This window comes from Lagenorhynchus albirostris, chromosome 8 (assembly GCF_949774975.1).
Source record: "Lagenorhynchus albirostris chromosome 8, mLagAlb1.1, whole genome shotgun sequence".
NCBI lineage: Eukaryota > Metazoa > Chordata > Mammalia > Artiodactyla > Delphinidae > Lagenorhynchus > Lagenorhynchus albirostris.
This window is the reverse complement of record NC_083102.1, coordinates 91322787-91349719: the sequence shown is the minus strand read 5'-3', so window position 1 is coordinate 91349719 and position 26933 is coordinate 91322787. Positions and strand designations below refer to the sequence as shown.

The window sequence follows — 26933 nt, the reverse complement described above, 5'->3', positions numbered from 1 at the left end:
GTTTTGTTTTGTTTTGTTTTTGTCTCTGGAAACAATTCGTATAATGTCATGAAAAAAAAAACCACTTACATTTAACTCTATTATCCACAGTAACGTTACAAATAAGAGGTCAAAGGTGACAAACAAACAGAAAGTCCTCCTGACATCAGATATGCCTTTCTTTTCCCTTCCTTCATAGGACTCAATCCTGGCCATGAGTTGCGTGGGGTTGATGGAATGGACGTCGCGCAGGGAAGCGTGCGAGCTCTGACTCCCCATGAGAGCGTTCTCCATGTCTTCTGGCACGGGGTTCATCCTGCAGAAGGGTTAAAGGAGCCCCTCTCCAACTTCACCATCCCTAGAGAGAAGAAATCTTTGGGGAATGAAAGAGAAACGCACGTTAAATCAGAGCCCACCTGATACCACAGTGCTACCCCTGCCCCGTGTGACTGCCTGTCTCACTAAGCATCAGGGTTTTTTAACTGAAGACATTTCTGTCTTGATGAAGATACAGAGAGAAAGAGAAATGAGAAGCAATTCTTGATGTTATCCATCAATACTATCAATACCAAAAAAGCTGTTATGGGAAAGACTGTCAGTAAAGAAGAATGCAAATTTATAGTAAGTAGTATACGGTAAAAACAGGCAGTTAACAACAGACAGGTGTGCCTGGAACCTGGAGCAAGCCTCTGGGTGACCCAGCCAAGCCAGCTCCCTTGCTGTGCCAGGGAGAAAACCTCTACAGTTCTGTCAGTGTCACTACCCATGGACTAGGAAAACATTTACTGAATAGCTTCCCAGAGAGCATGTAACCAGAACGTGTAAACCCACTATAAAAAAAAATCTGTTTCCTAAAGAGGAATTGCTTTCCACCACAGGTATCTAATAAATCAAATTTAGCATTTCCATTACCTCTTAATGAATAAGCATGTTTCTGGGCCTCTTCTTGGAAAAGAAGTACGCATACCTCGAAAAGTTTACCAGTAGTTTACCATTATAACCCCACTGATAATTGCAACAATCATAGTCCTATATGGAGACGCAGGACTCCCATCCCTGCAAGGCCAGCATGTGCTTCTATAATAAAAGGCTGGCGATCTGAATGATCTGATCTCCTCATGGATGAGGCAAAGTCATCAAATAGAGAGTATGATGGATGGTATTTTTCTTTGCCAAACATTGTAGTTTCCCTTCCTACACCACCTCGCCCTATGGGAGGATTATATACCCCTGGCTCTACTGAATTCATGTGCCTTTCTCTGGCCAGTGTAATGTGGCCACTGTAATGCGTGTTACCTGCGTCCAGATCTTAAGAACCAGCGCATGGTTCACCCTGCTCTCCCTTCTGCCACAATGACTGACAATGTCCAGTAGAAAGAACATTTTCCAGGTGGGTAAAATACAATTTCAGAACATTGCTGGAATTTCCCTAAAGTAATATGGTCCCATTTGGTCCTATGCACAGTCCAGAACTCTGTATCTTCACACTTGACCTTCAATTCTCTCCCTCCCCACACTCAGGAACAAAAGTCCTTTCCACATTTTCATACAATGTGGTGATTTAATGACATAGCATTTTTGAAAGCAATTTCGTTATGTAGTTTGAACTATGATAATTTAAAATAATCATACTGCTTGATCTAGCAACCCTACTTCTGGAAATCTATAGGAACTTAACTGTAGACCTTCAAGGCAAAAATTGATCTATGTCATTAGCGGCTGGGTCAGTGATTACCTTAGAGCAAGAGGAAAGGAAAAGTGACAAGAGGGTGCAAGCTTGGTCCAGTCCTCTTTCTTGGGCTGAGTAGTGCTAACACGGCTGTACTCACTTTTTGATAATTTATTGTCGTATCAATGATTTAAAGCCACTAGACTGTACAGAAAAATCAACAAGTTCACAATTCAAACTGAGGACTGTTTTTAGGAAGAAAATCATTTGCAAGGTAATTGGATCATCTTCTTAGTCTCACCCATTCCTCCTTTCCTGAGCCCACCCCTCATGAATAAAAAGGACAACAAAGAAAAACACCCACCCCAGAAGTCTGAGGCTATTTCCAACTAAAAAACTGACATCATACAATGCTGTACACCTGACTTGGGAAACGAGAATCATTACATTATTTTTCAGACGTGTGTATATATAACTTCTAATTAGCTAGAATGTATAGATACTACTTGCAATAGCTTCAATGATAAAGTTACCCACTGCACAGATTGCTCTCAGCAGCCTGACTCTAATCAGACTGATCTCTGTCTGGGACAGAAGCAAATTTTAAAAGGGAGGGAGAGCTTCCTTTTAATGTGTCAAGAGGAAGATACTTCTAAAGCCTCTTTCTACTCTACAATGATAGGATTTCATCCTAACCATGTCCTTCAGAAGGATTCAGTTCAAGTGTCAATTCCTTCAAGAAGACTTTCCTGAAATGCTCCCCACATTCCAATCCCCACGCAAGGCCAAGTGCATCTCCTCCAAGCTCCCCTAGGACTGTGGATATGCCACTTATGGTACCGCTTACCACACGGTGCCTTAATTATCCACTTACTTGCCCGCCCTCCTGCTAGCTGGAGTGCTCCTTGAAGGCCTTGAATTTGATTTGCACATCCCTGTGTCCCCAGGGACTACCTCAGTACACAGCACACAGCAAGAACAAAACAGATATTGACTGCATAAATCCTGTCTAGCATCTAGCCCAGACACTAACGCCGAGCGGGTTCTCAAAAAACTCTGCTGAACTGAGGAGACCACACTGTTTGTTTCTGAAGAAAAGCTTGGATATTTTCCCAGATATAATATTGAAAGTATTAAATATCCAGTTCTTGTACTGAGTCCTCTCTGGGGTTGGCTTGAGGAAAGCTATGCCTCTCTAAAGAGGGTATTAAGTTCTGATTAGCTGTACCCCAGGAGACTGAATCTACAATGCAGGGTTTATTCCAACTATGGAAGAAGCATGGGGAGGGGGGAAGGTGATAAGGAGTGGGGTGGAGAATTATAAAATAAAGAAAACCATCCCCTTATCTTTTACTGGAATTTGTGTAAGGAGATGAGCATCCTCTTTTGTTATTTTGGTTTTTGAAAAAGAGATTCATATCATAATTGTTTTATCTGGATGGGTAACTATCCTCCTCTATATTGGCTAGCTATTTCTACAATCACGCTGTGCTCGCAAACTAGCCCCAAACCCAATGGCTTAAAACAATCTACGTGTGTTCTCAAGCTCATGCGTCTGCAGGGTGCCTGCAGTTCAGCTGGTCTAGTCTGGGCCCAGCTGGCAACTCTGCTTCAGGTAGTGGACAGCAGAGCTTGGCTTCAAACTGTGTTGCGTCTAAGTCTGCTGCCTGTTTGCCTTTCCCCTTGGACCAGGACTACGTGGGGAAGTGGTCACGGAGAAACGACATGTTCTCTTCACGGCAAATGGCAAGAGCACAGGAGACAAGCTCGACCATGTAGACACACTGCAATCTCTGTTCACATTCTAGAGGTCAACTATATCTCAAGGCCAAGCCCAGAGGGCATGGAGCTGAGATGTACATTCCATCCAAAGAGGAGCAGAAGGTAAGTGGACATTTGCTGAGAAATACTCCAATCTACCACAGCTGTCAATGTTCTAAACTAGGAGTCAACATACTATAGCCTGTAAGTCAAATATTGCAGGCTGCTTGTTTCTTAATACCGAGTTTTATTAGAATACTACCACATGCAGTCCTATGGTTGGTATCGATTGCTATGGACACTTTCACATGAAGACAGCAGAGGTGAACAGTCACAACAGAGACTACATGGTTCACAAAGCCTAAAATATTTCCTTTACTGCCTGTAGTTTTCTAGAAAGGGAGACTGCTGCTTCCATCAGCTTTTCAAAGGGGAGCCATGTGAGATGTAGAGGTTCTGTGTTATAATTAGCAAAAAATAGGCTGATTGATGAATATTAATTTTTCCAATGCATGCTCTGATTCTGCAATTAGCAAAAACCTGTAATCCAGTCTTATTTTTCCACAGGTGGCTCTCGTGACACAGCACAGCTCAGGCACAGGTGGTCTTGTTGCCTTATCTAAGGGCCACTTCAGCAGTACTTACAGCCCAAACACACACAGCTCTCTGCCGTATTCTCTTCCCTTAATCCCACACTGCTAGAACTGGAGAAAAATTCTACCATATCGATACTGGTGGCTTCCTAAATGATGATACCCTGTGCACGTGGGAAAACCCAAAAACCTGAAATCCTTTTGCTTCCAGAAAGAATAGCTTACATCTTTGAGATGTTACTACTGCACTGGTCCCCAGGCTGGTTTAAAATAATCTTAGCAAAGCTAAGCCAAAACTTCAGCTCCATCTGCTTCAGCACAGAATTGATACCACCCAGATGGTAAACAGCAGCTGCTATAGCGCAGTAGCTACCACTGCTAGCATTTTACAGAAGTCCCACAGTCTCTCCTGGGAGAAGTGGAAAGGGCCTCTGGGCACCTACTGGGGCGGCCAAACCAAGTCTCTCAACCCAGGCACCCAGGCTTCTCCTCTGTATTACTTCCGGCCACAGCAGGACACTGTAGGTTCTCCTCCAAGAGAGAGAGAATTGAGAATAACAGACACTAAAAATATTTATCATCTTTTCCAAAGGCCAGTGGAGCAGATTTGGCTTACAGACATGTTTTGCTTGGTCTTGTACGGTGTTTCTAAAGATCTTGAACTAATTGCTAACATTTTAAGTAATGATCTTTCATCTAAAATTCCAGATGTCTAGCTTCTCTGGAAAAGTTAAAAGACACAGAATAGCCAGGCCTGCATTCCCTTACCATAAGAATAAAGCCAAGAAGATGCTGAACTCTTTAGATGGAGCCCGCACTCTCCACTTGGCCTCAGCCTCGACCTAGCCTGGAGTCATCTGAGTCTGCCACTCTGATCTATTCCCCTGTCGCCTGACAGGCAAAGAGAATCCTACACCTGCAGATTGTGTCTCTTCTTGTTCTTTCAAAGCTTTCTTCAGGGACTTCCCTGGTGGCGCAGTGGTTAAGAATCCGCCTGCCAATGCAGGGGACACGGGTTTGAGCCCTGGTCCAGGAAGGTCCCACATGCCGCGGAGCAACTAAGCCCGTGCGCCACAATTGCTGAGCCTGCGCGCTAGAGCCTGCGAGCCACAACTACTGAGCTGGCGAGCCACAACTACTGAGCTGGTGCGCCACAACTACTGAAGCCCGCGTGCTCTGGGGCCCGCGCGCTGCAACTCCTGAAGCCCATGCTCCGCAACAGGAGAAGCCACTGCAATGAGAAGCCCACACACTGCAATGAAGCCCCGACTCGCTGTAACCAGAGAAAGCCCGCGCTCAGCAATGAACACCCAGCACACCCAAAAATAAATTAATTAAAAAAAAAGCTTTATTCATCTGTGTTGCCGAAATTATTCTCGCCTCTGAAGTAAATGTTTGCTTACAGATGAAAAAAACAAAAAGGTAGCAGCTGAGGCCTATGCAGATTATATAAGGACACACCCATCTGAGGGATATTTCAAGATATATCTTAGAATTAAGACTCGGGTCTTCCACTTCTGTCCTCTCCATCAGATTCCTAGAAGGAAACAGGAGGAACCCTCTCCATCAGATTCCTAGAAGGAAACAGGAGGGACATCAGAAGGTGTTCAAATGGCCCCTGGGATGCAGTCATTGGATTTGTCCCTAAAGACACGAGCTGCCCCAGCTGTGCCCACTCTACCCCGGGTCTGGGTTCCTCTGGGGGCAAGAAGCACCTCAATCTGACTCTCTTCTTGCAAGGCCCACCACGTGTTACGAGACCTGGTTTATGATGGTTTTTAAAAGCTCTGTGTAGAGCCCACAGTTTCCAAAATGAAACAGCTAGAAGTGGAGAACGGGAATCGTATGTCAGGGAGTAACCTGACATTTACAAACATACTTTGCCAGTATGAGAAAGAGGCATGATAACTAACAAACACAGATGCTTTGGAAGTAAACATGCAGAGAGAAGAGAGAGCTGTGGGAAGGAAGCTAATCCACAGCAACAGAAACACATAAGACAACCTTCCTATTCTAAAGTATGAGAGAAGGAAAGTTCTGCATGCCTAAGAAGACCTGGGAAATCTACACGTCAGACTCAACCAACTATTCAAACTTTCATAAATTAAAAACTTTTATTTAGTGTCTTCTTAAATGATCTGCTTATGTTTTTAAAACATCATAAAGTTGGTTTGTGGTTAAAGATGTTCTAAGCAACAAAAAAAGGTATGATTCATCATCCTGGACTTCTTCATGGCACTGATGCTATAGGTATGTCCATTTTACCTTGGAAGGTAAAGACCTGGTATAACTCTGATGAAAGTGTCTTTAGAAAGCCTGGCAGCGGCTGAGGTTAGGGAGTTGATGCATTTGTGTAACATTCCAGCTTCCTGGGCTGGAGAACTATCACGATGAAGCACTACAGGAAGGTTAATAAAATCAAGATCAAACAAACCTGTCTTTGGCAAATGTCCGCTACCATTATGTTCACATTTCAAAACAGCCCTGGCTTACTTTATGCTTTACGTATTACAAGTTAAATAGAATGTCTAGAAAACATTTCTAAAATCTAGACTATTGGATTGAATTTTAAACCACCTACACATCACATCCAGATTAGTAGTTGTAGCAATAGGAAATTACTGGATAAAGAAATATGGAAAACAAAGTTATTTTAAATTAATAAGTAAAAAAAATGTTTTTAAAGCATCTAAAATCACCCAACCGTTTGGCATTACTTTAAAGAAAAAACTTTGAATCAAGGAATCAAATTTTTTTCCAGCAGATTCCTATTGATTTTCCAACTGAAAATGAGTGAAATGTTTTAAAAAGGAAGAAGAAAAAGATCTATGTGTATGTATGAAACTCTGCTAGGCTTTTTATAGATTTGCCCATATCATCAGGACTACAATGGGGAGAGAATGTTGAAACAATTGAAATAATACTGCCCTCTGAAAGTTAAACCATAAAATCTGCACATAATGAATCAGAGTAGATGTGCTCTGCCCTTCAAGAAGCAAAACGGCTCGTAGGCCAAGACATAAGAACAAGGTGACACGACATATGTTCAGATCTAAAGAGGTGAAGAGGGAATGTGCCCATCAGAAAGAGGGTGGGTCAGTCCCGAAAATACAGGAAAAGGAGTGTCACAAGCAAATGGCACCTGTGCCCAGTCTGGCACTCTTCAAGTGGGGACACCTTGTCTGTTTGATTTTAAGTATCTTCAATCCACTGGCCTTCCTATTCCTATCATTAGTGTGATGGCATCAGGGTATCATCAGCCTTTTGTCACTGAACAGTTTAATAATTCCCTACATGCCTCCCACAACCTTTCACAATTCTGTGCTTCTTATTAAAATGTGATAGGGAGACAATAGAATGGTCAGCTTGAAATAAATATCCAGTCTACACGGCAGTTAACAGTGTTCACTGGAGATTCTGAGATGTAAGTTTACCCATGTGAGAAAGAGCCACTCTCCCTTGGGCTCTGATTACACAAGCCGACAAATGAGGTTTCTCAGTCAACAAGAAAGATGGCTGGACTCAAACCTAATAAAGTCACCAACGTGATGCCACTGAGAAGCTTTTTGGGAGATAAACGTCTGGACGTCTCCTGATGACCCTCAACGGGCTTATCGTACAAAATTGCTCTTTAGGAGCTTCTAGAGATATCATCCAGAGACCATTTTAGTGACAGTTAGCCACCAAAAAATATTAGCATATTCTGTATATAGTATGCAAGTGGTAACGTTTCAAAAGAGAATTATATAAAGGTTGTATTCATCACTCCAGTATTCTTCCAATATCTCTTTATAAACCTACATATAATTATCAATAATTTTCCTTAAGTAGAATTATTAAGTACATGACAGTTACCAAGCTCAATCCAAAGCTATAGTAACAACTTGATTATGCAACGGTGATCCAATATTTGCTTATTTTAAATCTGACTTGTAAGCATTTGGGTATGATTACGAGTTCATACTCAATAAAAAGCAGGGGAGGGTACACAGTTCAGCTAAAGATTTTTAATAAGTACACAAAAACTTCGAAGACTCAAGATGTATAATTAAGTTCTGAGGATTTTTATATATATACTCTTAACTAGGCAAGTATAGCTAATATTTGATATTTTTAAATTTAAGAAGTGTAATACGTTTGAAATCAGGTTTAAGATTTACCAATCAGTATCCATGTATTCCTTACCAGAAATAACAGAAATACAAAATGCATCTTTAAAAACGAAGAATCTAAAAAAGAGTGGATATATGTATGTGTATAACTGATTCACTTTGCTGTACACCTGAAACTAACACAACATTGTAAGTCAACTATACTCAAAAAAAAAAAAAAACTAAAAAATTGCAAAAGCTTACTTAGTGATAGATTATAATCAAAATGGGAAGTTTTTGAAGATTACTTTTTAAAATCTACTGAGTATTTTAAAGATACAAACATGGATACAGATTATTTGAATACTCTAAGTTTTTTAAAGATAGATAATTATTTTTTCAACCCTACAACCATAGAGTATGTGCTATTTTGAAGATATGCCATGTTTACAAAATTGATCATAAAACTAGACTATCAAAAAAAAAATCTAGGGCTTCCCTGATGGCGCAGTGGTTGAGAGTCCCCCTGCCGATGCAGGGTACACGGGTTTGTGCCCTGGTCCGCCACATGCCGCGGAGCGGCTGGGCCCGTGAGCCATGGCCACTGAGCCTGCGCGTCCGGAGCCTGTGCTCTGCAACGAGAGAGGCCACAACAGCGAGAGACCCGCGTACCGAAAAAAAAAAAAAAATCTAATTCAGTAAGCCTTGCAATTAGGAGCTAAATACAGAACAAATAATGCATAAAATAGAAATTTATAACATAGTATTTTCTAAAATAACTACTGAGATAAAAATATTTTAAAATTAAAACAAACTATTTAGAAAATAGTGACAGTGGAAAGCTGTCAAAGTTAAGCTTATTATCAAATTCACTTCCTTAAAGTGCTCTAATTACTTTTCAATAAAGAATAAAATTAAAGAATTAGGCATTTAAACAACAAACTTACAAAAACTCTATCCCCATGGGAAAAAAATATAAAAAAGAAAAACAATGGGTACAATTAATAAATAAATCCAAAAGAAGAAGAATAATTGTTCCAATCTGAGGAATGAATACAATGTTATTCATTATATTAAACCCTCTACTTTTGCACATGGATGAACATTTCCACAAATTTAAAAAATATAAATAAACCCCAAAATTAGTCTTTTAAAAGGGAACATAGGTAACCTAGGTTCGGGAGGGGAGATTAGGAAAGGAATACAAGTCCCATAATAGGAGAGCTTATTTTTCAAAGTGTAAGTGATACTTTATACTAATCACATTTGAAAATCATAAAGAAAGTCCATACTCTGAAAAAAAATATATATTACATCAAGAAGATATAGATCGCCTGAATAGAATGAACCATCCCCAAAAGAAAAGTGAAAAAGTTGACAAAGAATTACCTAGCAAAGGAATGAGAGTCAGAGAGTATGACAGGTATTTCAAAATTTTAAATAAAAGATAAACAAAATCCTATAAACTGTTCCAGAACATTAAAAAGAAAGAAAAGCTATCTATCCTATCATTAAATAAAGCTAGCATAATCCTAACATTATCTGACCAAGAACAAGAACAAAAGAACATAAGTACAAACCTATCCCACCTATTAACATATTATTATATTATGTAATAGTGTATGCCTTATATTAACATATTAACAAAATCAATAGCTTCCTTACACTGAGACTGAGTCAGGCTTGGTGCTGAGTACTTAACATACATTATGTCATTTAAGCCTCACAATAGCTCCCACAAGTAGGACCCACATATTAGAATGTATTCCTGAAACATCACAAAAATAAGTCAAAACTCATATTTTAAAAAAAAAAACTAAACCTAATCAGAAGGCAAATATTTCTGTTTACCCACTGAAATGTTTCACTGCATTTCGAAAGCACACATGAACACAACTTACAACTTATTTGAGCCAAAAAGCTTTGAAATTATGTATGTTTTGACTACTCTTCATTTCCGCATAGATATCCACTACCTTCCACTTTTCTTAAAATGTGTCTCTCTCAAGTCTCTTATTCTCCAGGCTTTGAAAGAGACCTAGGGAAAAATATGTGATATTGCAAAAAACACCACAGTAAGCTGAACAAAAATGGGCAACTGACAATCAGTGTCGGGAGACAAGGAACAACCGGCAAACAGGAGGGGGGCGTATGCCGAATATTCCAGGGCCAAACGTGTGGACATAGAGGATACTGTTATTTATCCGTAGAAGCCAGAAATGTTAACCGTCATAGGAAATTTCCAAAATATTAAGCATTAGTTCAATTAAAAAAATAATAAAAACACTGACGGCCAAGGAAAACTCATTACCAATAAGCCACTGTGGGGCCTGTACTTCCCTAAGCTTTTCTGCAAGGAAAAACTTGTGTAAACCAAAAAATATCTACAGATGATAAAGATACCATCAAAATTCAGTTGCAAAAGAATAAAACTATTAACCAGTCATTCAAGTACATGGAGAAGGAAATCTACTTATCAAAATATACTGAAGATTTTATTAAAAAGCTAACAAAGCAAAATCGTTTGTATGGTTTACATAGTAGAAGAAATGGTGGTAAATAACACATGATTTTAGGATGTGGAATTCTTTCTAAGACAATCTACAATGGAAAACAGAACTGAATACGTAAAAATCAAGTTTCTCTATTCAAAAACATTAGAAGCAAAACAAGAGTATTGAAAGACAGATAATAAAAACCTTAAATCCAATTAGAAAAATGGGCAAAGCAAGTCAAGGCACACTAGAAAAATAAATTTATTGATAAACTAAGGTAATTCTCACCCAACACCTGTAGATTTTTTAGGGGATCAAATTAAATTTATGAGATCATTTATTAGTTTCCTGGGACCTTCAGGTAGAGCTCAAATTCCTTAATCTTGCCTAACCTAACACATGGCCTACTTCTGCCTACCTCTCCAGAATCATTTCACCATACTACAAATCACAAGCAGTTCCCTAAAGGAATCACATTCTCACCAACCCCGGCTTGTATTTTTCTCCCTACCTTGAGTGCTACTTTCCTTATCTCTATGACTCTTAGCCATCCTAATAAGCCGTAACTCAAAGGTCACTTTCTCAGGGAGGCTTTTGCTTCCCCTCATTCTTCTACACCTCTCTGCCCCTATCAGAAAATAGTGTACACAGACATCGATCATGCTGCCTCAAGATTATTTTCAATCTACTTTAGATAAAAACGAAATAAGACAAAACAACAAAACATCAAAAAACAAAAGAAAACAAAAAAAATAGCTTATTCAGGATGTTGTGATTCACCTGTTTACCAATCCCTCCATTCTAGGCAGTTGGGAGTAGGAAGAAATGAGGAGGGGGTGGAATGCTTTTAAAATAGCACCAAAAACATAAAACACTGTAAAGTGAAAAAACACTGCTGAGCGAAATCAAAGAAGATGAAAATAAACAGAGAGCTGACCATGTTTATGGGTTGGAAGAATTCATACTGTTAAGATTTCAATTCTCCCCAAATTGATCTATAGATTCAACTCAATCCCAATCATAATCTCATCAAGCTTTTTTGGTAGAAACGGATAAGCTAATTCTAAAATGTATACAGAAATGCAAAGAAATGAGAATATCCAAAGCAATCTTGAAAAAGAACAAAATTGGAAGACACACTACTTAAAGATTTTCTATAACACTTCAGTAAGGCAGCGTGGCACTAGCAGAAGGATCAACAAATAGATCAGTGGAACATAAGGAAGAGTCTAGAAACAGACCCACACTTACATGATTTTACTTTTGACAAAGATGTCAAAGCAATCCAACAAGAAAAGAAAGTATGATGCTGAGACAACCAGATATCAAAATTGAAAAAAACCATGAATCTCAAACCCTAACTCAAACCATGCAAAAAATAATTCAAGATGGATCATAGGCAGAAAAGTTAAAAATATAAAACTGATACAAGAATTTGCAGGAGAATATTTTTAAAACCTTTTTGTAGGCAAAGATTTCTTAAGAGAAGGCACAAAAAGCCATAATCATTAAAAAAAAAAAAACAAAATTGTGTAGGCTGTGACGAGTTCCCGCGGGTCAGATTGGGTGACTTGAACATAAAAATGAATAATGACTGTAATGCTGGAATTTATGTTGGAAAAATTAAGAAGTTCCATGAGTCCATCGTAATATTGCAAAAAAGAGAGGGTAGAAATTCTCCTTTACAGGAAACAAATGTTAGATTAAGAAATGTAGAAAAAATTAATAAAATTAGATAAATCAACGGTTTGTAAGCCCCAGCTGGAGTAAGTGATTCGGGCAAGGATCTTTACTGGATGCTTAAAATTATTAAAACATTGTTGGGGAATAGGATATTCATAGTCTCAAAGTGTAACCCCTCAGAATATTTAATAATTTCACTGGGAATAATATGACTTTATAGTAGAGAGATCTGGTAGTCTCCACCTGTACCAAGTAATCAAACAGCATTACCAATATTAGAACAAGCTGACATTATATGCCTTTTAATGTGATACAGTCACAGGTATATAACAACAATTATGATGTTCCCTTGCCAAAAAATGTTTGGCCTGAATTCAGCCATAAGGAAACAAACAAACACAGTAGGTGGGACATTCTAAAAGACCGGTATTCTGGAATTTTAAGCGAAGTCAACATGTTGAAAACCAAAACGAGAACAAAAGGTAGGAAAGCGGTGTGGATACTCTTCAAACTTAAAAAAGCATAAAGAGCCACAACCATCAAATGCAATGCAGAAGTCTAGACTGAATCCTGAATTTAAAAAAACCCAAAAAACCCAAAAGATAATGCTACAAAAGACAGCTGGAAAATTGATTATAGTCTAGTATTCTGATTATGCAGGAGAATTCCCTTATTCTTAGAAATTCTTAACCTCTGAATAGTTCAGAAAAACATAAGGACATAAGGATGTTTTGGGATAGAGTTGCTCTATCTATCTATCAATCCATCCAGTATATATAAACATGTATATATGATATAAATATATTTAAACATAATAAGTATATAGTATACATATGTATATGTTGTGTGTGTGTTTATATAAACATGAATAAAGACAAATTTTCACTGCAAAAATTCATTAAATTAACTTTACTGTAAGTATGAGCTACCTTTAAGAGCAGAATAAGCAACTGGAATCATCTTAGAAAACTTCATAACTCATTCTATAAAAGAGAATGCATGTGGATTTTGTACACATACCTCTGTGTAATAATTCCTATGTACGTGACAATTTGAGACACACTGATAGACTCAAAGGAAAACCTATATAAGATTTCTGGGCATCCAAATCATTCTGCCCCTAATAAAACTATCAAATTTCTTGGACACAAATGGAGATTGGATGAACACTTCTAAAGTGCTTGTGACTGCAGACAGGAGTCATTCTGTCTGGATTTTGAGCCAATACCAAATACCTAATAATAGTCTTTTGCTGTTGTTGTGTCGTCACAAGGCTTAAATGAAATAACGGAGTGCACACCATGCAACAGTTTGGGGGTCTCAAGTTTGCTCCGGTCTTTAGTGAAAATGTGCACAAGACATAACTTTACTGTAAGCTTTTAATGGCCAACTTTATCCTTCACTTGTTCCGTATGTTAGTACTTATACTCTTCCCAGACACCTGGGGAAAGATGGATCTTTTACAACGCATCATCCACCGAGGCTTGTGGGCACCATGTGTTGTTTTATTCATGCAGCTGACTTATTCCACTGGGACCTACATTTCAACTGCACTCCCTTCTTTCTCTTACTTTGCTTCAAGAATTTAGAACTCCAACTCCATAGTAATATCTCTATGTATCAATTCCATGGTTTTATTCTTAATACTTACGTTCCAGGTGTCATATTTTCTATTGTTGTTCATATTCATTTGGGAGGTAATGAAACATTTTATTCCATCCTGATAAGTCTGCTCACTCTGCTGCTATGTGTTCTGCCCTCTTCCCCCTCGACACACATTAAGGCTCTCTAATCAAGCTCTAGGTCATTTCTTGCAGTCTCATCTCATTTAACAATTTCTGTTAATATCAACAGATAAAAGTAATTGTGTGTGCATAAAGAGAAGTTAACTTTTTGACAGCATGTTTCAAGACTCAAATTTATTTAGAAACTAGCATCAATGACTTGGAAGAATTAAAGCAGAAAACAAGTACGTGATGGTGTTTTTAAGTCGCTCCCCTCACAGACACTAATTTATCTCCCAAGCCCAAACCTGTTCTTATGGCAACTTAATTTCTAAGTGACCTATTTCTATAGCAATATTAGAAATATTAGTGAACTTTTATTTGACATATAGAGGGAAATACTAAGATTTAAAGATAGCTGGGTAAATACATATTGATGTTTTCATAATTTATGAGGCAAATCTAAAACGTTTATTAAGAAACTGAACCTGGATGTATACTATAAGATTTAAAAATTGCACTTGATAATTTTTGAAAATTCAAAGTTTGCCGAGAATATACCGCATCTACTTCATTTACTCCACAAATAGGTTTTGAACTACCAAAAACATATCAGGTCCTCCTCTGAGCACTGGGGATGCGGCAATGAATAAAGCTGAAGGAATTTTCTCCCCTCACAGAGCTTACCTTCTAGAGTGCAGGGACACAGGATAAACAGAGGAGCCCTGTAACCGTACACTGCTTGGTCTGGATGAGCTCACTGAGGTCATTTACAGGTGAACAGAGGTGGAGCAAGGACTAGCAGGTGATAAGGGAGAGACGTCACAGGCAGTATCAGAAGAAAGAGCAGGGCAGGTGGAGAAAGAGGACAGGCAGGGGCCTGAGCGTGGGGTGGTGCGGGCCAGGCAGGAGTTCAGCAGGTCGTTAGCTTCCAGCTTTGCAGGAGCCGACAGCATGGAAGAGCAGCGGGAGGTGATTAACGGAGAAGTCAACAACTTGGGATGGCCTTGTGGCGCATCAGAGGCCACAGTAAAGATTTTGAATGAGATGGGAAGACGCTGGAAGCTTTTCAGTAGAAGAGAAGGCTGATGCAGCTGAAGCTTTAGGAGATGCTCTGGCTGACAGAAGCACAGAAGCGGGGAGCCCCTTTAGGGGACTACGGCAATAATTCAGGAGAGGGAGGACATACTGCCTTAGTAGATGAGGGTGGTGATAGCGGTTGGTTCCAGACACAGAGCCAAAAGCAGTAGGGGATGGGTTGGGCATGGGATACAGGACAAAGGGAGGACTAAAGGAGAGCTGACAGATTTATAGCCTGTGGGAAGGGAGGGATGGACTCACTATTTACTGAAAGGGAGAAGCTACAGGAGGGGCGACTCTGAGGGAGAACATCAGCTCACTTTGGACACATGGAGTATAAGATGCTTATTAATATCTAAGTGGAAATAAAAGTAAGCAGTTGGATATGAGTCAGGAGTTCAGGGGAGAAGTCTGAGAGAGAAACAGAAAGGGAGTCAACAGCATTCAGATGGAAATTATTAACAGCCATGAGACACAACAGAAATCAGAATGTTCTCCTTTCTCTCCATAAAAGAAGAAGGGGGAAAAAACCAAAGAAAGTGCATCTACTTGTAGAACAGAAAATAATTATGAGGCGGGCCCTATTTAAATCCTCTAAGAGTTCTCATTTTCTTAAATAATAAGCATTGAACACCTACAGAATGTAAAACTCCAAGCAGATATTTTAAAGGATCCAAAAGGTAATGCAAGAGTTTCCCTGCTCTCACAAAAACTTCCAAACAGTCAAGGAAGCAGATATATAAATACTACAAGGGAGCGACCGGAGAGAGGGGAAAGAAATCAAGTGTATACTCTTGACAATAACCATGCCAGTGGGATGTTGCTTGGTCCAGGGGAGGATGGGCCAGCTGGACAGAGGAAGGTCTTTTGACAATGTATATCTGTTCTTCCAAAGATCATAGGTTGGCAAAATGAAAACAGGCCACACAGTGGTCAAAGTCATGTTGGGTGGTACATGTTGTTAGATCACCCTGCAGGGCTCAACAACTCGGTAGCCAGTTACATCACCAGCACTGGTTGAGTCAGATGGCTGGAATGTTATAGCTACACCTCACCATTTTTCAAAAGTCTCTCTCAAGATGGCCTCTGACAAACAAGAACACTACTTTATTTGTCTCTCATCTTTTTCAGAAGCTGCTATCAAGTGGCCCGGAATCACTGGAACAACAGAGTTACTATAGCTACCTTCCTCCAGCTTCTTCTGTCTCTCTCCAGCCTCTGATTCTCCTCCTAATAGATCTCTCCTGGTGCTCAAATTGACTTTGCAGCTTGTTAAAGCTTCAGCTTTAACTCCTACACTCAAATATTTTCGCCACAGCTTACCTAGAAACTCCTTTGTCTTAATCTTCCCAATCACAGAAGCTACACATAACCTCATTTTCCTTCATGAGTCAGTCTTTTCCACAAGTCAAAAGACTGCTGATTTTTTTTTCGGTTGCTGACTGTCTATCATTTTCCAGGACTTTTCTTTCTTCCCATAGAACTAAATCTAATTTTAGCTTTCCTAAAAATCACAAAAATATCGAATGGTTATTATGGAGTTACCACTATTTTTCCCAATTTTAACCTCATTAATACTGTCAACCAGTCAACCATCAGCTGACAGTAATTCAGAGGAACCATGTTGCTCCTTAGTGCATATATTCTCATGAATATTTAAACCTTCGTCTTAGAGATGTGTTGCCAGCCTTGGCAATAATGGAATCAACATCATATTACTATCTAGACAGATGAAGGTCCCTCAGTTAAGAAACTTGAAATATTTTCCAGTGCATACAAGGGCACCTTTGCACTATGTAATGCCACTTCTTCAGTACTTACTGCAAGCAATTTTCCAACAAACGCTTTCAATTCTCAGGGTGGAACTGATGATCTTATTGATCTAGATCTGAAAATCAATAATATCTCAAGGCAGTGAGCTCACTGCTCTCCTAGGAACCATAGGAAGGTAGCTAAAGGTGTACAACTTGTTTTAGTAACTGTCTTTCTTCATCTCAAAGACTAGAATTAAGAACGTGTGATGAACACATTCTTAGCAGGCCTCCCCAGACCTATCTTCTCTATGCAGAGAAAACAGAAGCTAAACTATAAGTAGCTAGCTGATGAGCAAACAGCAAAGCCAAGGTGGATATTTAGAGGCAAGATGCATTTCTTTTTATTCAACAACACAAGACTCCTTCTCTGGCAGGATAAGGGTTCCTGCAAGTGTCGCTCTAGTTGTCAGAGCCATCCTCTACTCACTGCTCCTGTAGTGGCTCTACAGCTGGTAGAAGTGGCACACTAGTAGCAATGCTAGGGAAGATGTAACATCAACTGTCCCCGGAGTTATCTGAGGCCAACTTCGTATCTCACAAACTAGAGCAAGTCAATAAAAGGGAAGGCCATTGGCATGTTTGCGCGGGGGTATCTACCAACAGGCAGAAGTTACATACGTTATCTCCCATAATTTGAGACATGGGTAAAACACAGTTCTTTAAAAAAATCACTAATCTCTACCGTAAGTCAAGGTTTGAGGTTCAAAGCTTGGTGCATGTGACTTGGAAGGAAAGTCAATCTCAAATCTTGATACTGAGATTTAAACCAGTACCCTTTCCTCTTTCTTCATCAGACTTTTTAGGCGGTCACAAAGGAACACAGAGCCTTGAGAGATCAGCATCAGAGGACTTTATCAACCTAGCTTGTGCTTCAGGAAACAGGATCACAGAAACAAAGACCACTAATTATAAGAGTCAATACAACTACAAGCTAATATATCCAGAAAATAGAGTATGAACTACAGCCTAATAATGAGAATGGGCTGGGAACACATGTTACAGAGGCAGAGGATATCACTAAAGTAAGACCTGTTTAAGCTCACAAGGTTCTCAATAGAGGTTTGAAACTAGCATGTCTCCAAATAATTGCTCTCAAATTATTTGCTCTCAAATAATTAATAAGAAATAAACAATTACAAAATCAAAAAAGAAAATTTTAAGAATGACTTAAAAATACTGACATTGATGTATAATATATATACACTACCTATAAATACTTCACAAATGTTTAAGGTAAGAAAAATTAACCAATAATAATCAGTAAGATCTCGTTTACACCTTGTATTAAGACAATGTGTTAAATGTGATTCTGCTACTGGCTCTATCTTCCAAACATTATATTCTTAACTGGTGACTGTGTCATTCCTCCTAATAGCTCTCATCAGTCTTTTCCACGGTTTTCCCAATCAGCGTTTATCCACATTACTCTGTAATTCAGTCTACTATCTGCAAAACATTCTCATGCTAGCTTTTCTAAAATGAAAGCCTGAATAAACCATTTCCTCCCTCTACTCAAAACTCCATTTCCCTCACACCCAGGGCTCTAGATGTACTAACTCATTGTTGGCTCCCTTGTCCACGAGGTGGTTGCACCATCCGTGCCTTTGTCCTAATACTCCTTCTGCCTGGAGTGCCTTTCCCTCCAACTGCCAAATGATTAACAGCAATAGGAGCCTATTCATTGCTCAAGGAAGCTTAAGGATCACTTCCTCAATGAAATCTTCTCTGATCCCACTGATATATTATCTTTCTTTACCAGCACTTCTAATCTTTCATATGTATTTCACATATTGTTTACATGTCTTATTCTCAGTACTATACCAAAAGCTCCTAGAAGACATTTCTGTGCCCTTAGCACCTAGGGAAATGCGTGGCCATGTTTTAGGCATTCAATTTGTTTGTTAAATTCATGAATTACAAATATCACTGTATAAAAGTATGGAGTCTAGGTGCTTGCTACCTAAAGTTAGACAAGTTTACACAGTTGTCTGGAGCTCTAATACATTATATTAAATAAACCAAGGATATTTCATCTCTGATTACTAGCACTGACAACGTAATTAATAAAGATGCTCCAACCTCCCCAAATTAATTTGGTCATCACTTTTTCCTACATATTCTGAATTCTATTTAGTGAAGTCCCTCTAACAACACACTATATTATAAACTGATACAAATATATGGAAAGAAAGGGAAGAGATCACTGTATGAATGGAAATCTACCAGACTCCAGTGAATAAACTGAAACATATTAAGTATCTACCCTATGTAAAACACTATGTTAGATGCCATGGGGAAAAAGTGAGATGGGAAAGACTGTTCCCTATCCTCAAGTAAAATACAGTTTTATAAAGGAGGTAAAATGCTTATACAAATAATTAGAAATTAAAGCCTAAGATAGCTATAAGTCTAAAGGACCAAACTTTAGGTTCTTGTGGCTAGAAAAGGCTTGATGAAAAAGCTGGCCTAGAGCTTCCCTGGTGGCGCAGTGGTTGAGAGTCCGCCTGCCAATGCAGGGGACACGGGTTCGTGCCCCGGTCCGGGAAGATCCCACATGCCGCGGAGTGGCTGGGCCCGTGAGCCATGGCCGCTGAGCCTGCGTGTCCGGAGCCTGTGCTCCGCAATGGGAGAGGCCACAACAGTGAGAGGCCCGTGAACCGCAAAAAAAAAAAAAAAAAAAAGCTGGCCTAAGAGAAAATGTATGGCTTCAGAAGAAATGAAAAGGTGACATATAGCAAGGAAGAGGCAGACTAGAGGAAATTAAAAACAAAGAAGGACCAGGAACAAGTTCTGGAGACTGGGCCACAGTGGGGGAGGGGCCCACGTGAGGGAGTCTTAGGAGGTACTGTGGACTGAAGGACAGGACAGATCTGGAGGCCATGAAAAGTCAGCATAAGAAAAGGAGTTTGCTTTTCACACCAGAGCAGGGGCATGATGGCACACAGGCTCAAGGAAAATGCTGCAAAGGCCAGCAGAATTCCATCTGCTACTAAAGCAGGCAGACAGCCTGGTCTTACCTAGAGAGTGAAAACATACTCAACTGCTTACTGGCTGTTAAAAAAGTGAGGTATGGTTGTGGTTCATTTCTCCAGGATATAGCCACTGAATTTCAGAATTTATGTTTTCTCAGTGTCATATAAGATATGGGTTTTAACACCTGGACAAGCAGAGGTCATAAAAGAAACTGTTATGAGTGATGCTGCTGGAGGACATAAAAGTACAGAACTTGCAAACTGAGTCTGGGCAGCAGAGCATTAACATTTCAAAGTGTGACAGATGGCCAGCCTAAGTCTCGCACTCTTTTGGCTTATAAGAAAGCAAGACAACCATTTCTAGCTAGAAGCTCCACCCACCCATCCTTATTTTCAGAGCCTTCCAAGAAGCGAAACTTTCGCTCTCCACAGAGAATCTACCTCCTTGCCCCTCATCAAATGAATACACAATTCTCTATAATGTTATATTGCTGCAAAGTCTCCACAAAAAGAGACCACAAACTTTAATGGCCCAGGACCAAATCTTGTCCATATGTAGGTGATACTCTTTGCCTGTCTAGTGGCTTGCACGATGTTTTGTAAACACTGAATTGCCAATATTAAAAGATAAGAATTTTTTCACACAAATAAAATCCAGATTTCTAGCTTCTCTTGAAAAACAGGCAATTCTGGCAAGGCTCCCCAGTTCCCTCCAGCCACCTCACAGCCCTGCTTGATGCCACAGGCATTTGTTTTGTCCCCTGGTTTACATGGGTCTTTGGATCCCTAACAGTTTGCGCCCAGTCTGTTGGATGCGCTGGGCCAGGGTTCACGAAGAGCAGTGCCTGGTTTCACATCCAGTATGATTGTTGACTAGTTGTGTAATCTCGGACAAGTTACTTAACCACTCTATGCCTCAGCTTCTCCTTCCATAAAATGAGGACAATAATATGACCCACCTTAGAGGGCTGTTGAGAGGAATAAATTAGTTTATATAAAGCAGTTGTTCTCAAGGTGTCTGGGCTGTGGAGGGAAGGACTCTGCTCACTACCCCCTTCAGGACAGCTGGCTTGTCTAGAGACATTTTCGGTTGTCACAGCTAGGGGAGGGGCCCCTGGTACCCAGGGCATAGAGCCCAGGGATGCTGCTAAACTCCTTATGACACACAGGACAGCTCCCACCACAAAAAATTATCCAACCCAAAATGTCAACAGTGCTGAGGATGAGAAACCCTGACCCACAGCATTTAAAACAGCACCTGACACAGAGGAAGCCCTAAGGGTCAGGGTTTTTTTTTGTGGAACGCGCCTCTCACTGTCGTGGTCTCTCCCGTTGCAGAGCACAGGCTCCGGACGCGCAGGCTTAGCGGCCATGGCTCACAGGCCCAGCCACTCCGCGGCACGCGGGATCTTCCCGGACCGGGTCACGAACTCGCGTCCCCTGCATTGGCAGGCAGACTTCCAACCACTGCGCCACCAGGGAAGCCCTAAGTGTCAGTTTTTATTAATAATAACATAAGCAAGTCCTGGCTGGTGCTCCAACCTCAGCTGGAGAAGATTCTAATTTCTCAAGAGCTCCTTGTGTTCCCTTGGAAGAATTTAACATACCATACCGATAGGAAAATGAACTTGAAATTCTCTGGTTCTACATCATTAATTCAGCAAGTGATTGATTAATTAAAAGAATTATGAGAATACATTTTCCTGAAATAAAAAGCAAACAAGAACATGCTCTAGTGAGCAACAATGCACAGTGTCTGAAAAGTAAACTGTCCTAGAAAATATGGGATGTGGAAACCTGTAATTACCGCAACTTAGAAGGCACTAGACTGAATTCCTCCACACTCCAAGTTTAATACAAAGGATGCCCACCAGTCCCAAGATATTTTTTGGAAAACTGTGATGAGAGGGGAAGTAGAAGAGAGAGGTTTTAAACTAAAGAGCCTGCCAAACCCAATACCAGCCAATGTTTGCCCAGGAAGATCCCACGGGCTTAAATAGCTCAGTCCGGGATCCTTGGTGAGAGGTCCTGCTTTGACCGTGAGTCACAACAAGAGGTGTCTCCCAGATCCAGGGCGACTCACTAGCAAAGCAAGTGTAACAATCCGGAAAAGGCCTAAGCTGTACTGATACAATCTTTTCACTGTTGTGGCCTCTCCCGTTGCGGAGCACAGGCTCCGGACGCGCAGGCTCAGCGGCCATGGCTCACGGGCCCAGCCGCTCCGCGGCATGTGGGATCTTCCCGGACCGGGGCACGAACCCATGTCCCCTGCATCGGCAGGTGGACTCTCAACCACTGCACCACCAGGGAAGCCCTGATACACTCTTAATAGGCTACCAGGAATTCTGCAGCAGAACATCAGCACGAGTGCTGGCCCACACTGGCCCCCGCCGCCGTGAACCAGGAGTGCTGACCAGGCTCCCCTGCCTGGCACTACAGGAGCCCCTGGCTAGTCCTCTGGGCTTCAGTTTTCTCATCTTCACTATTAAAAACTGGAATTACTGTTATTTTTTTCTAAAGCCATAAACACAGAGAACACTGATTTTTATTTGCAACAATGTGTCTTCAATATTTACAGCCCAAAGAGGTGAGTTCCTCTCAAGGGACCCTTTGGTAGCTGTAGCAGTCAGACCCTCAACTGAAAACAGGAAAGAGGTTCTACTGAATCAAAGCCAAGAAAAGCATAACAATGCTTCCCGCAAAGAGGAGGCAATAAAAGCTCTACAAATCTAAAAGGGCTAAACTATAAACTACAGGGCTCTATAATCTACAAAAATCTTTGCATGTCTAACATGAATTGTTAAGTCCCTTTTAAGCTCAAGTCAACATATATTTGAATACCCACATACAATATAGTGTATTACCAAAGATACCAAGATTGGTAAACTGTCACGAGAAAGACTACCAAAAATGTTGTGAAAGAGAAGGCTTCCATTAAAGAGATACAGGAAGTATCTCATTGAGGAAGGAGCATAGATGGAAACAGAGGCACAGGTAGAACTTTGTCTCGGTTTGTCCATCTAGAAGGCATACCAGGCTGTAGGCAGAGCACAAGCAATGGCACTAAAGCTGGAAAGGCCAGGAGTCCAGTTTGGGGCACTGAGTTCATGGTGGAAGCACGCACTATAATTTGAGTCCAAATCATGACAGCCTGGACCTTCAGAAAGTGGAGGTCAGTTGCATGAACAATCATAAAGGATAGAGATACTCAGTCAAAACAGCCCGTAGATGACTTAAAGAGCAAAAGCTCTCTTTTGGCTAAATTTAAATATCTTCCAACGTTTAAGAAAGAAGGTGTTACTAATTCTAATAACATTATTCTGATTTGACTAATAGAAAAGACAATCTCCACTAAGTTATAGGAGAGTCAAAAAGCCACCAGAAAGTAAAGTTAGCTATTTGTTAATTTACTATTTTTCATCAACCATATCCCCATCATAATTAATAAAATAAGCAAACCTTAGAAATAAAGAATGGGTATTTTTAAATTGTAGAAACAAAGTAACCCATTTTCCAGCCATATAATTTAGGAACTGATTTTTACTCATTTTTTAAAAATGATAATACATTACACTAAGAAAGAGAAGTTGTATTCCTGAGCTGACCCAACAGCTTCCTCAATTATAGGAAGAAACTCTACTTGCCAGCAGAAACTCTGAGCCAGCAAACACTCGGCAATATTCCCATAATTGTAAGCAAATGGTTAAAGCTGGGAAAACAGTAAATTTAAAACTCCCTTACAAAGATTTGTGAAGTTAAAACTTAAATTTTAAAGTCATTTTGAAACCACTTTCTACTAAGAGAACCAAGATTCATCCAGAATATTTACACCTGCTCACTGCTGAAAAAGAGAAGTAAAATAAAACAAGGGGTTATTTTAGCCCAAGAAGCAGCACTGCTTCATCTTTTAAAAATTGCCTTGTATGAGGTTATGGACAGTAAATTCATGATGCTGAAAAATTATATTTTTGTGTATACAGAAACTCCTTGTGAAGGGACTTTCATGAAGTAAGTATAGCAGAAAAACAAACAAACAAGCAAACAAGAACACTAGGCTGAGAATCAGCAGGGCGAGAATCTGGTGCCAATTCCGCCTTTAAAAGCACCGAATATCAATGGACCTCCACAGTCTCACCTTTAAACTAAGAGGACTGAATCACGATCCCTAAAATGCTATTTCATAAAATATTAATTTCAAATAACAGAGGTCTGTAGTTGTTATGTACTCGGGAAGCGGTGAGGTGGAGTAGCATGGAATGGGCTTTGGGGGCAGGCTAACTGGTTTCAAACCTGGGCTCCCTCAGTACCACCTGGGTGGCCTGAGGCAGAAGCTTCCTCTTCTACCAAGAAGGGATAAGATTTACCTTTGCAGTAGAAGGTTAGAAGGATCAGAATGCATATAATGCACCTGGTACATCGTAGGCACTAAATAAAGGCAGACGTTAAGTCTCTGGTCAGTAATAAAAGTTTTAATGGAAAACAGTAATCCACTTGACAATGCAGTTTCCTAGAACTCTGCGTGGGGAAGTGCAGGGACTTAATGTCTGCACATCAACACTGGAGAGGACTCGTGCTTGGGAGCAGGAAGGATAAAAGCAGGGAGTGGAAGATAAGCAGAGGCTCAGAGTCCTGCCTGTAATAAGAATGAACAGGAAAGAAACAGCTTGGGACACAGCGCTTGAGGGAAGAAGACATTTTTCCATTAAGAAAGAGGACCAGCGGTAAAAAATATATACATGTAATGATTTCATACATGTGATTTCATAACCAATATAAAGCAGAGAGCTGGTTAGCTTCTATGAATGTCACTTAAAAAAATGGAGCGCTTACTGCAAAAAAAAAAAAAAAAAAAAGGAGAGCGTTGACTATATCTAAATCCTATTTCCTTTGTCTGGTTGCAATTCTTACCTGGGGTTCAGATGACCTCAGTCCTGCCTACCTCTTGAGCGTCATCTCCTCCCCGTGTCTCCCCATCTCCCTCTCCCCTAGGTTCACCTCACTCCAACCACACAGCTTTTCATCCATCCCTGGAACATGCCAAGCTCCTTTTTCCTTCAGCTCCTTTGCACTGTAATTTCTGCTTGGAAACTTCCAGTCATCTTCCCATGGCTGACTCATTCTAAACACTCAGGTCTCCTCCAAACTTCCTCAAGGAATCTCCTCTGATCACCCACATCTAAACTTCCGTCCACATCCCAGTCACTCTCCAGCCCCTTCCCCTGTAATATTTTTTCTAGCATTTATCATTATCTAAAATTGTCATTTTTATTTATATATTTATAGTATCTCCACCAAAATGGAAGGTCTTGAGGGCAGGATCCTTATCTAAACGTTTCAGCATTCAATCCCCAACATCTAAAACAAAGCATGGCATAGATGAGGCACTCATCAGATAAATTTTCCAAAGACTAAAGTCAAATGATAATAACCATTCTTCTGTGAACCTAAGTAAGGAAAAGTCCCCTGAAGCGGCTTTAATTTCATTTCTTTAATGCAGTTTTATGCAATAACTGCATAAATAACTGCATAAATAACTGCAATAAAAGTCTTAAAAGGTCAATGTCTGAGACAGCAAGATTTAAAGAAAATAAATTCTTCACAGTACAAAATACTACATATGGATACATATATCCTATAGTACACATTTTCACTTTATGAGCATGAATTATGCCCCACCTTATTAGAACCCATCAATAAAGCAACGGTACCCTAAGTTGTTTTGTTTTGTAAGGGTGTATGGGTAGACTGTGTGTGTGTGTGTGTGTGTGTATATTATATATATATATATATATATATATATACACGAATTATCTTTCAGAACCCTTCTCAACAAAGAATTCTGAGAAAGAAACAACTAATTCCAGTATTAGTATTGAGAGGTTCGACCTGTTACTTTATTACCTTGCTAAACTTATCCAAACTATTACTGAGTCAAGTGATGAATTCAGTGATTCCATCTGTGAAATAGAAGACACATGACATGGTGAACAATTGGCACACGAAGAGAGTGATAAGAAAAGTTCCACAATGTTAACTCATGTTTGAACTGAGAGAGAGAGAGAGAGAATCCCTTCCTAATCCTAAAACAAAAATAAGCATGCTACTGAGATTTCAAAATATGGCCAGATACCCATGAGTGGGCAAAGCAGTGAACTGAAACCAGAGCCAGAACATTCGGGACTTGAGCTTTAATTTTTCAATTTTGTTTCGAACACAGCTTTTCTTGATGAATAAAAGAGGTCAGTAACCGACCTTGTCTGTATAATCCACGCATCACCCCAGTAACCATTCTTGGTCATTCTGTAGGGCCCAAGGGGCCAGCACCAGTCTGGACCCCATCGAGGGCTCCTCGGGGTCCGCAGGGTTAAGGAATGGAGACCTCGCTACCTGCATCCATCCCCTGAATCCCAGCCCAAACCCTGGATGAAAAGGGGCTCCGCAATCTGCAGCTTCACTTTCGTACCCTTTATAAATACAGCCTGCCTAGCCCCTCCTCCTCCCCGGAGGACGGCGAGGGCTCAACAAACACAACCGGACGCTCGGCTCTGGCCTCCGTTCGCGGGTCTCCAGTGAGTCCCGGGCAAATCATCTGATCCCGGATGACTCAGTTTTCCAATCTGTCAAATAGGGTGACGAGAAACCCAGCCTACCTCATCGGGTGGTTCCGGGCCGGCCGCCCTAGGCTGGCCCGGCGACAGCGGCTCTGTGGCTGCGCCCGCTGCACTCTTCGCGGGCGGAGGGGCGGAGCTCGGCGGGGCTGGACCGGGAATCGAGCCCTGCAGACGTCGCGCAGCCCACCGCCCGCGGACAGCGGCCCCCGGCTCCTCGAGTACCCGGCCCGTGACGTCAGCACGCTGACGTCGACGCACAGAGGCTGCATCTCGCCGGAGGGACCAAAGACAAGGCTAAGGGCCTGAGTGTCCCCCCGTAGCAGAGCAGCGATTGGTGAGTGACTCTGTCAATAATCTACTGCCCAGTAAGCGTCGCGGGAAGGCGGGAGAGGGCGGGTCGGCCTGCCCTGAGGAGAGAGTGGGAATCTGGAGCTCCGGCTGGTTGGGTTTGCCCTAAACCC

General features: G+C 40.7%; 1 protein-coding gene across 5 annotated transcripts in view; it reads right to left on the bottom strand.

Moving 5' to 3' along the window:
- STARD3NL (STARD3 N-terminal like) overlaps positions 1-26651 on the bottom strand; it is a 50158-nt gene extending 23507 nt beyond the window's left edge. For 4 of the 5 annotated variants that reach the window (XR_009542059.1, XR_009542060.1, XM_060157342.1 and 1 more), the window contains exons 1-2: positions 26512-26651; positions 70-352 (exon numbers count right to left, since the gene is read on the bottom strand). Coding sequence is in view for 3 of the 5 variants with exons in the window: in XM_060157342.1 (XP_060013325.1) it covers positions 70-294 (225 nt within the window). In the remaining 2 variants the exon portion in view is untranslated. The remainder of the gene's footprint in view (positions 1-69; positions 353-26511) is intronic. The other variant, XM_060157343.1, reaches the window with a different exon arrangement.
- Between the last annotated feature and the right edge of the window lie 282 nt (positions 26652-26933).